At 32.5% G+C, this 14399-nt stretch overlaps 3 protein-coding genes across 3 annotated transcripts; 2 read left to right on the plus strand and 1 right to left on the minus strand.

Moving 5' to 3' along the window:
* Positions 1–171: 171 nt before the first annotated feature.
* PPL_11932 (heavy metal translocating P-type ATPase) lies at positions 172–6795 on the plus strand (the record flags this gene model as incomplete). The annotated part of the gene is made up of 10 exons (XM_020582678.1): positions 172–485; positions 543–747; positions 820–3825; positions 4400–4423; positions 4725–4761; positions 4922–5023; positions 5234–5340; positions 5907–5926; positions 6229–6256; positions 6577–6795. The coding sequence occupies 10 exons, from the start codon at positions 172–174 to the stop codon at positions 6793–6795; spliced, it is 4062 nt and encodes a 1353-aa protein (XP_020427032.1).
* Positions 6796–7054: 259 nt separating this feature from the next.
* Positions 7055–11597, plus strand: pus3 (tRNA pseudouridine synthase; the record flags this gene model as incomplete). Its single annotated transcript, XM_020582679.1, has 14 exons — positions 7055–7150; positions 7224–7416; positions 7494–7861; positions 7936–8029; positions 8091–8463; positions 8528–8930; positions 9013–9491; positions 9687–9762; positions 10125–10501; positions 10611–10929; positions 11003–11062; positions 11152–11343; positions 11444–11567; positions 11593–11597. 14 exons carry the CDS (start codon positions 7055–7057, stop codon positions 11595–11597), a joined length of 3159 nt encoding a protein of 1052 aa, XP_020427033.1.
* A 336-nt stretch (positions 11598–11933) lies between these two features.
* PPL_11934 (uncharacterized protein) lies at positions 11934–14398 on the minus strand (the record flags this gene model as incomplete). The annotated part of the gene is made up of 3 exons (XM_020582680.1): positions 11934–12068; positions 12147–14027; positions 14129–14398. The coding sequence occupies 3 exons, from the start codon at positions 14396–14398 to the stop codon at positions 11934–11936; spliced, it is 2286 nt and encodes a 761-aa protein (XP_020427034.1).
* Between the last annotated feature and the right edge of the window lies 1 nt (position 14399).

A 14399-nucleotide genomic window follows, 5' to 3' on the forward strand; every position in this document is an offset into this window, starting at 1 on the left:
AATAATACTTTTACTAACAACCAAATAATAACAACAACAACCAACTTTAATTTAAATCTTTATTATTTATTTATGTTTAATTATTAATATTTACAGATAGAACAAAATTAATTGTTAATATATAAAAGTAAAATTCGATATTCTCAAAAAAGTAAATTATTTATAAATAATATGGCTACATTAATTGTTCCAAATCTCCCAGTTTCTGGAAAGAACGCCTTTGACAGTTGCTCTTGTTCCTGTGTAAAGTGTCTCTGTAACAAACTCCTCGATAGTATCACCACATACAATGACGCTAGTGATAACTTCACCATGGAAGTTGCAATTCAATCGTGTTGTTCCACCGATCCATCCAATTCCAACACAGCTGCCAATGCCACATCAAGCATCTCTTCCAACTGTGGTTGTGAATCAAATTCCTGTTGTGGTCTCTCCACTCTTTTCTCATACCAAGATTTCACTATTTTCGTACCAAATCTTGAAAAGTAAGTACACTTTTTCGTATCAATAAATTAAATACTAATTGATAAAAAAAAATATAGACAACACATTGAACCACTTGAAAAGTTATTAAATAGCTTATCAACTGTTCTCTCTGCCAAAGTCAACAATAACAAATTCGTAGAGATTCACACCAATTCACAGAGATCTATCTTCTCAATTCTCTCTGTATTCAAATCATTAAATCTTACAATTGCCTCTGTCCAATCCAATCAATGTCCAAAGCCATCATCTTTAGATGATATTGTAAGTATAATTTGGAATAAAATAGTAAATTACTTTTTTGAAATATATATTAATCATGATTATTTATATTAGGATATTGATGATGATTTCATTTCACCGGAAATGAATGGTGGAAATGGTGGTAGTGCCAACTATTCAAGTGAAGACGAGAAGGATGAAAAGATCTTCCAAATCTCTGGAATGGTCTGCCAATTGGGTTGTGCCAAAATCATTGAAACCAAGTTTATGGAGAACAGCAGAATCTCCAATGCCTACGTTAATTTCTCTGCTCAAACCTTACATATTCGTGGAGATGTATCCGATAGATCGGTCATCAGAAAGGTTGAAAAGTTGGGTTTCAAATGTGAACGTATCAAAAAAGATCAAGTCAGTTTAATTTCACCAATCGACCAATCACCAGTATGTATAATTCCACAAAAGAACAATAACAACAACTCTCCAAAGCAACAGCAACAACAACAACGTGCAACTGAAATCGAAATGATTTCAATCGAATCATCACCTGTAAAAGAATCATTCCCAGAGATCAAAGTTGAAACTCCATCGTCTGAAACCAATACAATTGCTATCGGTGTCTATGGTATGACTTGTGCGTCGTGTGTCGGTATTGTAGAGCATGGTGTCAAGTCGGTTGCCGGTGTCGTAGAGTGCTCAGTGAATCTTTTGGCGGAGCGAGCTGAAGTTACTTATCATCCAGCTGTTGCCACTCTCAAGGACATATTGGAGATCTTGGATACTCTTGGTTACGAAACCAAGGTTCTCCACACTCCAAAGCCAGGTACATTCTTCATTGCCATCGACGAGATGCCATCGACTTCCAATGCACTCGATGCCCAAAATTCGTTGAGTTCACTCAGCGGTGTCACTTCAGTTGAGCCACACGAGAACGACAATGGAAAGATCGTATTCAAAATCGAAGCCGACGCATTGGTCGTTGGACCAAGAAGCGCCATCAGAAAGTTGGCCGAAAGCAAAATCGTTGCGACACTCTACAGTCCCGATACTGACGAAGCTAAAGATTCACTCTTGAGAAAGCGTGAAATTCAAAAGTGGAGACGTTACTTCATCTTCTCCATTGCTTTCACCGCTCCACTGATTGTGATTGCTATGATTCTCACACCGGCCAAAGTTCCATTCGTAATGAAGGAAATTACTATGGGGTTGCCCGTGGAAGCACTTCTTGGTTTCATTCTTGCAACACCCGTTCAATTCTACACTGGTCTCACCTACTACAAGGCATCGTGGGGTGCACTTAGAAATCTTCATGGTAACATGGATCTTTTGGTTGCCATTGGTTCGAGTGCCGCCTATATCTACTCCGTCTTGTCAATCGTCTTGGGAATGGCAAATCCAGATTATATGGGTATGCATTTCTTTGAGACATCAGCATCGCTTATCACCTTTATCACTTTGGGTCGTTGGCTAGAGAATATCGCCAAGGGACACACCTCATCTGCCATCGTCAAGCTCATGAATCTTCAATCCAAAGAGTCGATCCTCATCAACGCCAACTATGATGAAGAGAAAGGTACTTTTGAAGCACTCTCTGAAGAGATTATCCCATCGAATTTGATTCAATACAACGATATTCTCAAGGTGGTTCCAGGTGCCTCGGTTCCAACTGACGGTGTTGTTATCTATGGTACATCGTCTATCGATGAATCCATGTTAACCGGAGAATCCGTTCCAGTCTCCAAGAAGCCAGGTGACGATATCACTGGTGGTACTGTCAATCTCGAGGGTGCAGTCTACGTTCGTGCCAACAAAGTCGGATCGGAATCAACTCTCTCACAAATCATCTCTCTCGTTCAACAAGCTCAAACCTCCAAAGCACCAATTCAAGAGATTGCCGACAAGATCTCAAAGGTATTCGTTCCGGGTATCGTTCTTATTGGTTTGTTCACTTTCGCTTTGTGGATGATTCTCGGTGCAACCGATGCCTATCCAGAGAAGTGGAGAAACGGTAACAGTTCTTTCTTGTTCTCTTTCTTGGCATCGATCGCTGTCATTGTTATTGCTTGTCCATGTGCTCTTGGTTTGGCCACTCCAACTGCAGTCATGGTTGGAACTGGTGTCGGTGCTCAACTTGGTATCTTGATTAAGGGTGGAAAAGCTTTGGAGACCGCTCACAAGACATCGGCTGTTCTCTTTGACAAGACCGGTACCATCACCACCGGAAAGATGACAGTCACCGAATATCAAACTCCAGACAACTCACCAGCTCATTTGAAAGAGTTCTTTACCTTTGTAGGATCTGCCGAGAGCGGATCGGAGCATCCAATTGGTCGTGCCATTGTAAAGTATTGCAAGGAGAAGTTGGCTGCCGAAGACGGAAGATCTGAGAAGGAAATCCAATTCCCAATGGTCGAAGACTTCAAAGGTGTTCCGGGTCGTGGTCTTGTCTGCCACATCGAAGGAAACAAGGTTCTCATCGGTAATCTTAGTTTCATGAAGGAGAACGATATCAAAGTCGATCAACGTTATGTCGACGCTGCTCAAGAGATGGAAACCAACGGTAAAACTGTCATCTACATCATGTACAAGAGCGAATTCCGTGGAATCATGTCGATTTCCGATGTACCAAGAGACGATTCCATGATTGCCATCAAGAAACTTCATCAACTCGGTTTGAAATGCTACATGGTCACCGGTGACAATCGTCGTGCCGCCAAGTTTATCTCAAAGGAAGTCGGTATTCCCGAGGAAAACATCTTCTCTGAAGTCATTCCAAAGGAGAAAGCCGATAAGGTTCGTCAACTCCAAGAGCAAGGTCACGTTGTCTGCTTCGTTGGTGACGGTATCAACGATTCGCCAGCACTCTCTCAAGCGGATGTCGCCGTATCCGTCGCAACCGGTACTGACATTGCTATTGAATCGTCATCGATCGTTCTCTTGAAGAACTCACTCACCGATGTCTACCGTTCGATCCATCTCTCGCGTGTAGTGTTCCGTCGTATCAGAATCAACTTCACACTGGCACTCATCTACAATCTCTGTGCAGTGCCACTGGCAGCCGGTCTCTTCCTTGTTATTTTTGGAGTTGAACTGCCACCAATGGCAGCAGCCGCAGCAATGGTTGTAAGTTCTCTCTCTGTTCTCTGTTCATCATTATTACTCAAGCTCTACAGACCAACCAAGATCAAAACCAAATAAAGCATGTGTTGTGATCACCATTACCAATCAACCATCACCACAACATTTTCATAGAGATTTCTCTTCAAATCACACCATTAATTAACCTGCATATCAAATAAAAATTTATTATTCTGATCTAAAAATACAATTGAATTCTCTAAAATTAAAAACCAATTTTGGGTTGTTTTAAAATGCTCTGATTAAGTAATAAGATAACCACAATTGATAAAAAAACAAAACAAAAAGCGAATTTTATTCTTGTTGTTTAAAAGTGATTTGATCTACTACCCCATCCGTTTTACAAGTTGTGGTTATCTTTGTCAAGACTTTAGAATTAAAAGTTTGTTTTGGTCGATTATCTAAAACATTCCTTTTTTTTTTCTTTGTAGTATTAAAAGAAATATTTAAAAAATGTTTAATATAGATATATTAAGTAAAGCGAATAATGTAGTTGTTTATGCTAATATAATATGTAGTTTTTTAATAATTTTAACTTTTTTTGTTTTTATAAACAAAGATCATTTCAGATACAACTGATTATGTATTTAAGTTATAGTACAGGAGTAGGAAATTTATTTTATAATATATCCTTTTCCTACCCGGATTTTTGTTTGGCAAGTGGAATTGTTAGTATGTATTTCACTTTAGCCAAAGTATTTTGGAATTTCTGTATATGTGTCAATTTCTATCAGGTAATTTTATTATTTATATATATGAATTTATATAATTAATTTTTACTACTCTTTTAAAGCTTATAGTTAAAAGAAATAAAGATGCAGAGTCTTTGGAAAAGTTTTATCATTTATTTTCTTGGGGAATTCCACTACTGATATTAATTATAGTTGCCAGTACCAAAAATATTTTTTATAATGGTTCAAAGTATGTTTTTAATAGACTTATTGGCATTATATTGTTGTTAATATAAAAGATACTAATACATTGTAAAGTTGTTTTTTGAATACTTCAGATGAAACAATGATTACATTGTGGCTGCCACTTGATTTGTTTTATATAATAAATTTATCAATTTATATAATAGTTGCTAGAAATATACACGACACTCTAAAAAACACTCCTGAACCTTATAGAAAAGAGAGATCCAAAGAATTTAGAGTTCAGTTTTCTATATTTGTTTCGATTGGTATGTTTTCAGTGTTCAATACATTGACTCCACTGACCAGAAGTACCACAAATGTAGATCTAGCTAATTTCCTTTTGGTATTTCAGTTATTCTTCTCCTACTTGGATGGTGTTTTAATATTTATTTGTTATTGTATCAACAAAAGGATTATCCAATCATATATTAATTTCTTCACCTATACCATTTTATCCAAATTTTGTAACATTAAAGAATTACCTAAAAAAGAAAAGAGTATATCATCAACTGAACAACAGATGGAAGAATCAAACGGTGCATCATCAATGACCATCATAAATGTTCATCATGACAATAATAATGTAAATTTCCCAAATCAATTAAACACAAACACATAGAAAATATAAATAAATAAATTATTGTAATTGTTTTCATCATTGTTAATAAAAAAAACAAAATTGTGTATTGAAATCAAATTTTATTTAAATCAATCAAAAAAACACCACAAGGACATATAAATAAATTTGTATTTTTTAATCGATTTTGGGGTGGGAACTGCCCTTTGGGTTGGTAGCTGATCATCTTGTCTTGGATAATCAAATCAAGAGATTTTAATTTTCATAATACCAAATTTTCGTTAAGAAAATTAAAACTTTATTTATTTATCCTTTTTTATTATAATAATAAAAATGTTGCATTTTATTTATGATTATATAATAAATATATGTATTTGGATATCATTGATTAGTACATTAGGAACAATTTTTACTTTTTTAATTTTTCCAGTAGTTAGAACATTTCAAATCAAATTAATTATATATCTATGTTGTTGTATTTTTTTTCATGACATTTTCCATAGGTTAACATACTGGATTCATGTTCCTACTTGTTTGGCAAGTGGGATTATTACAAATTATTTTTTATTAAGTGCATTCTTTTGGAAGAGTTGTATTTCATTTAACTTATATCAGGTAATATAAAAGTTCAAATTAAAAGAAACAATAAACCTACTAATGGTTATTTGTAGACTATAATCGTTAAAAATATAAATCATAAAAAACTAGAAATCTTTTATCATGTATTTTCTTGGGGATTACCTTTTCTGGAAGTTGTAATTATGGCATCATTAAAACAATTCGAACTTAGTAGTGTTTTTCTAAGGTATTATAGAATTCAAATTTATTGATAAAACTATTATAATTATTAATATTTTTATTCTCTTAATAAAAACTAAAGATGTTATTTAAAAGCTTATGGAATGGCAATAGTGTATGGAATGTATATCCCAACATTAATTTGTATTATTTTTAATATCATTATTTATATTTTTGTTTCGACAAAAGTCCGTAAAATATTAAAAAATACACCTAATTCCTATCAGAGATGTGAAACTACTAAAGAATTAAAGGTACATCTTACTATATTCATTTCCACTGGTTTTGTAGGATTGATAAGTTTTGGAGGTACATTTTTTTTATATGCTTGGAAAGATGGAATAATTTTGTACATTATATCCAGTGTGTGTATACCATTAGAGGTAAGAACACTTTTTAACTATTCTATTTATTTATTACTAATTACAAATTAAAAATTTATAGGGTACTTTAATATTCATTATGTATTGTATTTTGAACAAAGATATAAAAGAATCTTATAGAAAATCATTTGAAAAATTAAAAAATAGTTGTAGGAAAAATAAGAAGAACATTCACAAAAAAGAAACAAAACAAAAAGTTGAACATCATCAAATCTCATTGCCACAACTGTGTATTGAAATAAATGAAAAAATGGCTAGCAGAAATGGTGGTAAAGAATAAAATAAAAAAAAATTTTAATATTTATATTTATTTATAATTATTTGATAAATATAGTGTTTTGATTAATAATATATTCACTCACCACTTTATTCTTTTTTTTACACAAATAATCAAATTATTGTTACCACTTACTTACTGTTGATAAAAACGATTAATTATTAATATAATATAAATAGAAACATATTGATTGTTTTGTTTCGAAAAAATATTTGATTTTTTATTTATTATTATCCATATTCTAAAAACAATAAAATAAAAAATGAAAGTAGAAATTTTAGATAAAAACGAAATAAATATTAGAATTTTTTGTATTTATTCAAAATTTGAATCTTTTTTAACTTGTTCTTATAAAGATGTAAGAAAATGAGTATTTTATCTTATTTTAAAAAAAAATAATAATAATTTTAATACAAAATTATCAATTTTAGTTAAATCAAGAAATTCCAAAATCAATTAAAGATTTGGAGAATATAGTTGAAAATGATGAAGAATGGAGAAATTGTAACAAAAACAACAGAATAGTTATTTTCAATACGACTATTGAAACAATAATTAAATATCTTGAAAATCAAGACTTAGTTAATTTTATAATTAAAGTAATAATCGATGAATTAAAAAAAGGTATATTTAAAAGTTAATGATTTTTACCAAAAATAGATATTTAATTTTAATATTAATTTTTTTTTTTTTTAAAAAAGGAGGGGAAAACAAAGATTTTCTTTTCGAATTAATTGATAACCTTTTACATAGATTATCGGTTGATCAAATTCAACTAGTTATTACAGAGTTATTTAGAGTATCGAATGAAGTAGTTCTTGGTTATATCGATGGCTATATCTCGAGAAACAAATGTGATGCATTTGATGAACCTGCGAAAATACATGAATCCACAACTACTACTACTGCTACTACTACTACTCTCGAGAGATTCGACCATGTCAAGTCATTCATCAAGATCATCTATGTAATTGCAATCGTTGATAGTCAATTACAAAATATATTAAAACATCTCAAACATACTACATTGGATTCTAATTTCATAGGACTTTCATATTCAATGAACAAAGTAAGTTGCAAATCAAGTTAAATCATGATTCACAGTTAATAATTAATATGTTAAATTTGTATTATTTCATTCAGTTTATATCATTACTTCCAAATGATTCAAGAATTGAACTAAGAGATTTACTTGTGCAAATATCTAAACAACCTGAATTAAATATAATGGAAAGTAGTATGTATTGATTGTGTTTATTTTTGTTATAATCAAGGGTAATCTTATTAATAAAAAATAGGATTGTTTTATGTGGTTCATCAGTTAATAAGATACTCATTGACGACGGGTGATGATTTCCAGACATTCTTTGGATCGGATATGATCAGTTTCTATATAGAGTCGATCATGAAGAGATTGACTACAATCGATGATGATCTCGTCAATATTGCTATGACACGCGATTATAGTACCAGTGATATGATGCTAATCGATTTGGAACTAATGATATCCGGTTTCAGTTCGAATGTTCACTACCCAAAGATGATCATACAGAAGCTAATAGATAGTTACAGCCACATGTTTGAATCTACCAATTGGAAAGAGAGATATTCTATTCTAAGAATGTTAAACACTCAGAATATTTCTTATGAAAATATAGATTTTATATTTAAGTAAGTTAATAATTAGATTATATATATCGTCAAATTTGTAATAATACTAATTAAAAAAACAAAGTAGTGGATTCAAATCAATGAATATTGATGATCAGTCATCATCATCATCATCATCACTGGGTAATGATGAACATCCATTGGTTAGATATGAATATTATACTTTGGTGTCAAGGTATTTGTCATCGAAAACTGACAAGTTTGATTTATGTTATCATTTCGTCAAGATGATATTAAATAGAGATGAAGATATACCAATTTTGAAGACGTGCATGCTCAACTGCCTATATACTATGATGATACTCCACAACATCACGACCAACGATGAAAATCAATTGAATGCATTCCACAGAGATATCATTACAATCATCTGCAAATATGCCAGCTCAAACGAACGTAACGTTGTAAGACAAGCACTAGCAACGGTCATACAATTCTCCACACATATTGGTAATGGCTTTATTCCAGTAAGTAGAAAAAAAAGACAAACCTAAACATTACATAACAAAACATAACAAAACTAATTAAATATTATATAATTATTATTAGTATTTTGACGATACCATTGAATGGTTTATCAAGACACTGGAATCACATCCATATTCCCATGAACTTAGATTCGATATTCTACAATCGCTTAGTAAACTACTTGTTGTTATGGGTGTAGATTACTCACATATAACCAATAATAGATTCAACAATGGACAGATCATACAGAGATTGCTAACTACTACATTGGCTGAAGTGGATGTATTGTCCGTCGATCAACAAAGTCTATCTAAACTGTTTGATACTTTTAGAAACTTTTGTCAATGTCCAGGATTTGATATACAGACATATTTAGTTAGAATAATGGATTGTGTAACAATGATTTTGATAAGCGATGAAGGTGTTCAACAGTGGACAGGCAACGAGGGAACAGTATTGGAGTTGGATCACTTCACTCAGACCTACAGTCGTTTGGAACTGGCATTGCGATTTCTACCTTACGCTTTTCACTGTCTGGAGTTTGGCGATGTCTTTCTCCCGTATCTTAGTATTCTCACCAGAGAGTGTTTGAGAGTGATGGATACACCGTACTTCTCACAGGTTTCTCACGCAGCAATCAACATGTTGCCGCACCTGGTTCGAACATCCAAGTATTACTTCCTCCGACATTCACCACCAGATTCCAACCCACACACCATTGACAGTGAAACCCGAGAGCTTCTAACTATTATCAGAAAGAATCTTTACAAATCAATGGAAGTCGAGATTATTCCTTTCTTGGTCAATGCTAAATCAAACATTCTACTTCAAGTAAGATATTTAAAACTAATGAATTATAACTAAACAATCACTAACATTCCATCCATTTTTTTTTTTTTGAACGTTGTATTATAGTGTATGAACATTGCAGTAAATCCAATAGATTTAAATTTCTTATTAATCAATTAATGTATTAGAGATTTAATTATTATTTCAAATAATTAAGAAACTCTTCTCCAATATTCCCCAATGTTAAAATTTGTTACAACATTATTATTATATATTAATCAATTGAAATTGAATGGTTCTAATTTAATAATAAAGCATCTTTAAAAATATTTAAGAATGGCTCAAAAAACACTCGTTTTTACACACTTTTTTTTTAATGATCTGTCGGTAAATAATCTAATTAGTGCACAATGGAGACAAATCTAACTAAAGAGTATCTAGATACTTTAGATAAAGAAAAGTTAATTGAATTAATATTAAGTAGTAGTAGTAATCAGAAAGATAATAAAAATAACAATAATAATAGCAGTAACAATAAACAACAACAACAACAACCAAAAAAGAAAAAAGATAAGAAAAGAAAAAGAACAAGTGAGATAGATTTCGATAAATGTTATAAAAGATATATTGCATTGAAAGTTGCATACTTGGGTTGGGATTATCATGGGTTTGCTGCTCAACAAATCACTGAGGAAACCATTGAAGGTCATCTCATTAGAGCATTACAAAAGACTTGTTTAATCAATGATATAAAGAATTGTAATTATTCAAAGTATGCATTGTATTTTAATCATCAATTTAAGATATATCAATATCAATTTGTTACAATAACTAACTAACTAACTAACTAACTAACTAACTAACTAAATAATTGATTATTATTATTATAGATCAGGTAGAACAGATAAAGGTGTTTCTGCATTTGGTCAGGTGATTTCATTGTATGTAAGATCGAATTTGACTGAAGGAAACGATCTTATACCACCTACTGTCATCGATGACGAAGCAATCGCAAAAAAGAAAGCGAATCTTCTAAAGAATAAGAAAACACACGAGGAATTCCAATTTGTAAAGATGTTGAACGGTGTTCTACCTCCTTACATCAGAGTGTTAGGTTGGTCACCTATTCCATTCCACTTCAACGCTCGTTTCAGTACACTCTATAGAACTTACAAATACTTTTTTGATCCATCCAATCTAGATTTGAATGTAACTAATTGCTCTATCTATCTATTATTCATAAAGATTCATACATTAATGTTGTTTCTCTTTATATATATAGTTAATGAAAGAAGCAGGTAAATCATATATTGGTGAACATGACTTTTCAAACTTTTGTAAAGTAAATATAATCATAATACGACAAAACAAATATTACAAGTATAAGTTTATATATATTAATTGATTCTTTATTATTATTATCATTATTAGATTGATTTAGAAAGTGTTAAATCATTTACAAGAGTTATATTATCTTTTGATATACAACCGGTTGAATCTGGTGATTTTTCGACGAGTGGAATGTATGTTGCAACTATTTGTGGATATGCATTCCTTTGGCATCAGATAAGATGTATGATGGCAATGTTGTTTTTAATAGGTCAAAAGAAATTCCCGACAACTGTAACTATATTATAATCATAAATATAGGTGTTAAATAATATATTTTAGCTAATCGTCGTCGAACCTTTTTGTTTTTATTTAAATAAATAAATTAATGTAGATTATTGCAGATTTATTGGATCTATCAAAAGGTATTGTAAAACCACCGTACGAGATGGCATCTGAAGTTCCACTTGTTCTATTCGATTGTGGCTACGAAGATTTGAACTTCATATATGATAAAGGTAATTACCATTACCATTTAATTAGATTAATCAACCATTCATTCATATTTATTAATATACTTTGTTTGATATCAATCAACAATTAACAAACAACACTGCAGAATCATATCAAAAAGTTATTCAGCAACTATATAGTATTTGGAATGAACAATATGTCAAATCATCAGTTTCATATTTGATGTTAAACGAAATGAGAACTCTACCATTTGGTTTATCAATAGCAAACGATAAATAATAACAAACTGACATTCTTTTTACACAAATATAATTTGTTTTGTGAAAGAAGGCATCAATTTCAAAATCTTTTCGCACTTTGACCAATAGATTAATATTTTTTATATATTCTTAGTTTTATCATACATATTATTAAACATCTTCGTTGATTGCATTCCTATCTATACCTCTCTTTACCAACATGAAAACAGATAGCAAGATAAGTGATACTACGATCATAATTAAAATAATTGCATAGAATGGTAGGATTGGGAGATCTTCCAAGTTCTGTTTTCGTTGTTTGTTTTGTTTATACAATTTATTAGTATATCACTATGATGTAATATATAGATATATGATATTTACCATTCCATAGATACTTGATAATAAAACTGCTGGAATTGTGAATGCAGAGAACGCAGATACCAATAGCTCATATCTATACTTTGCATTCTCTTTCTTGTATCTCTGTATTTTGGCACGATCTCTATCGGCTCGTTCATCGCGTTGCTCTTCGAATTTAACACGACGTCGTTCCTCTAGATAATCGTTTTCCAACAACGCCAGCGTATCCTCGAGTTCTTCACGTAGTTCTTTTCTCTGCGAAGGAATACCAAAGACACGACGCATCGCCAAGAAAAACTCTGAGAACTCCGACTGACCTCCACAGTCATCGGATGACATTGATATGGTGAAACGTGCCACCAACTTTGCCAATCCACGCGAATTCGTCAGTTCATCAAGTGTTGTTCTTTCGAATTCGAGTCGCATCGACTCTGCTTGTAGCGACGCCATTGTGCTCAACTCCTCGAGAACTGCCCGTTCTGCATGAGCGTGAAGTGCCAGCACCAAATAGACTCCTTGGAACTTGCTGTGCCAGTTCAAAACACTGCTTTCATGTTGATTCTCGACTGACCACGAGATACAAGCGATTCCCTCTCTGGAGATACCGATGTACCTGTTCAATCTAGGCACCAGAATCCTATCCAACATTCCATTCTGGTCATCGTTCATTTCGTTGAGTGGTGGTCTATTCTTTTGTCCAAGAGCACGTCGCAAATGGAACAAATAGGTTTGTAGAGTCAGATAGCTTGGTTGGCGATCGAGTATCACCGTAGTATGGTGGTGAGCATGTCCACCTGTTCCAACCTTTGGTATCAAATTGTTTGGATCTTCACTGGCAACCAACAGTAGCCAATTGGCAATGGTGTTCAACGATACTGTTTTATCCTTGTAGATTGACTTTACCATCTTTCTTCCAATGGATTCAAGATGTGATTCCTCAATTACTTCTTGACTTTTCATTGAAGATGGTACTTGTTGTGCTTGCTGCTGTTGTTGACTTTGCTTTTCACCTTGTTGATTAACATTAATATCTCCAGTATGTTGATGTTGACCTGGTTGTTGTTGTGTTTGCTGTTGAGTGGTATCTACAACTAGCTCTTTAAAACTCCATCCATTAGCAACCTTTCTTACTTTATGACGGAATTTAGATACATATAACCATGTTCTAAACTCTTCCAATGGGAATGTTTTGCTTGGTCCCATGTTGCTGTGGTGACTGGATGCATCTTCATGTACATGACCAACCTCTGGCATCCAATCGATGTTGAATACTAGAATACCAACGCCAAGCGGATAAACAATGAGATTGACCGATTCAAACTTGACTTGCTTATAGATATTCTTTGGCTGTTGACCTTCACCCTCTTCAACTGTCCACAGTTTCGGTTGTGGGAATACCATTGCCTGTGCTTTCTCTGTCATTTGAAGACGACGACAACGCCAAGTTGATTTTGCATCGATATCCTTTTGGTTGACACCAATGATGTTTTTAAATTGACGACTTAGTTCCTCCAACTCTCTTGGTAACACGGTTTGCATCTGCCAGACTGCAACGCTACTCTTTCCATCTTTGGCAATGAGACGACGATCCAGTAAACCCTGAAGCCAATATGTTGTAGGAGATTGATGATTGCTATATTGGAATGGAATGATCAAAGCTGTCTTGGTAACCAAACATCCTATATCATTATCAATGAAATCCTCAAGAATTGAAACCGATTGTTGTTGCTGCTGTTCTTGTTGTTGTGCTTTCAGCCTTGGCAATTCATATTCATGATGGTGTAGAGCTGCAGGGTCATCTTCTTCCTCATAGTCACTTAGATCATCCGCTTGGTGGAATAAATCCATATGAGAAATTGAAGGTCTATGTCTTCTTCTATGATAAGAATCATATATTGAATTCTAATTATTAAAATAAAAAAATAATTTGTTTTCTAAATATTAATAAATTTCTTAAAAAAAATAAAACAATTCTAAAAGTAAAAATAAATTTCTAAATTTACCCTTCCTAATGATGGAGACAATGAATAATCTACTATATGAGATGGTACTTGTAGAAATTGTTGTTGTGGTGGTTGAGAAGATCTTGAATATCCATCAGCATATGGATATTTTCTGACGAAAGATGATCTTCTTGGTAGATTATCTATATTTGATCTTTGTTGTTCATTGTTACTATTATTATTATTATTATTATTATTTTCCATATTATTTATATCGATTTCATCTAACAAATTTTTATATCTTCTATTATTTTTGTTATTATAGCTCATT

Source organism: Heterostelium album (assembly GCF_000004825.1).
Source record: "Heterostelium album PN500 unplaced genomic scaffold PPL_contig26, whole genome shotgun sequence".
Lineage (NCBI taxonomy): Eukaryota > Evosea > Eumycetozoa > Acytosteliales > Acytosteliaceae > Heterostelium > Heterostelium album.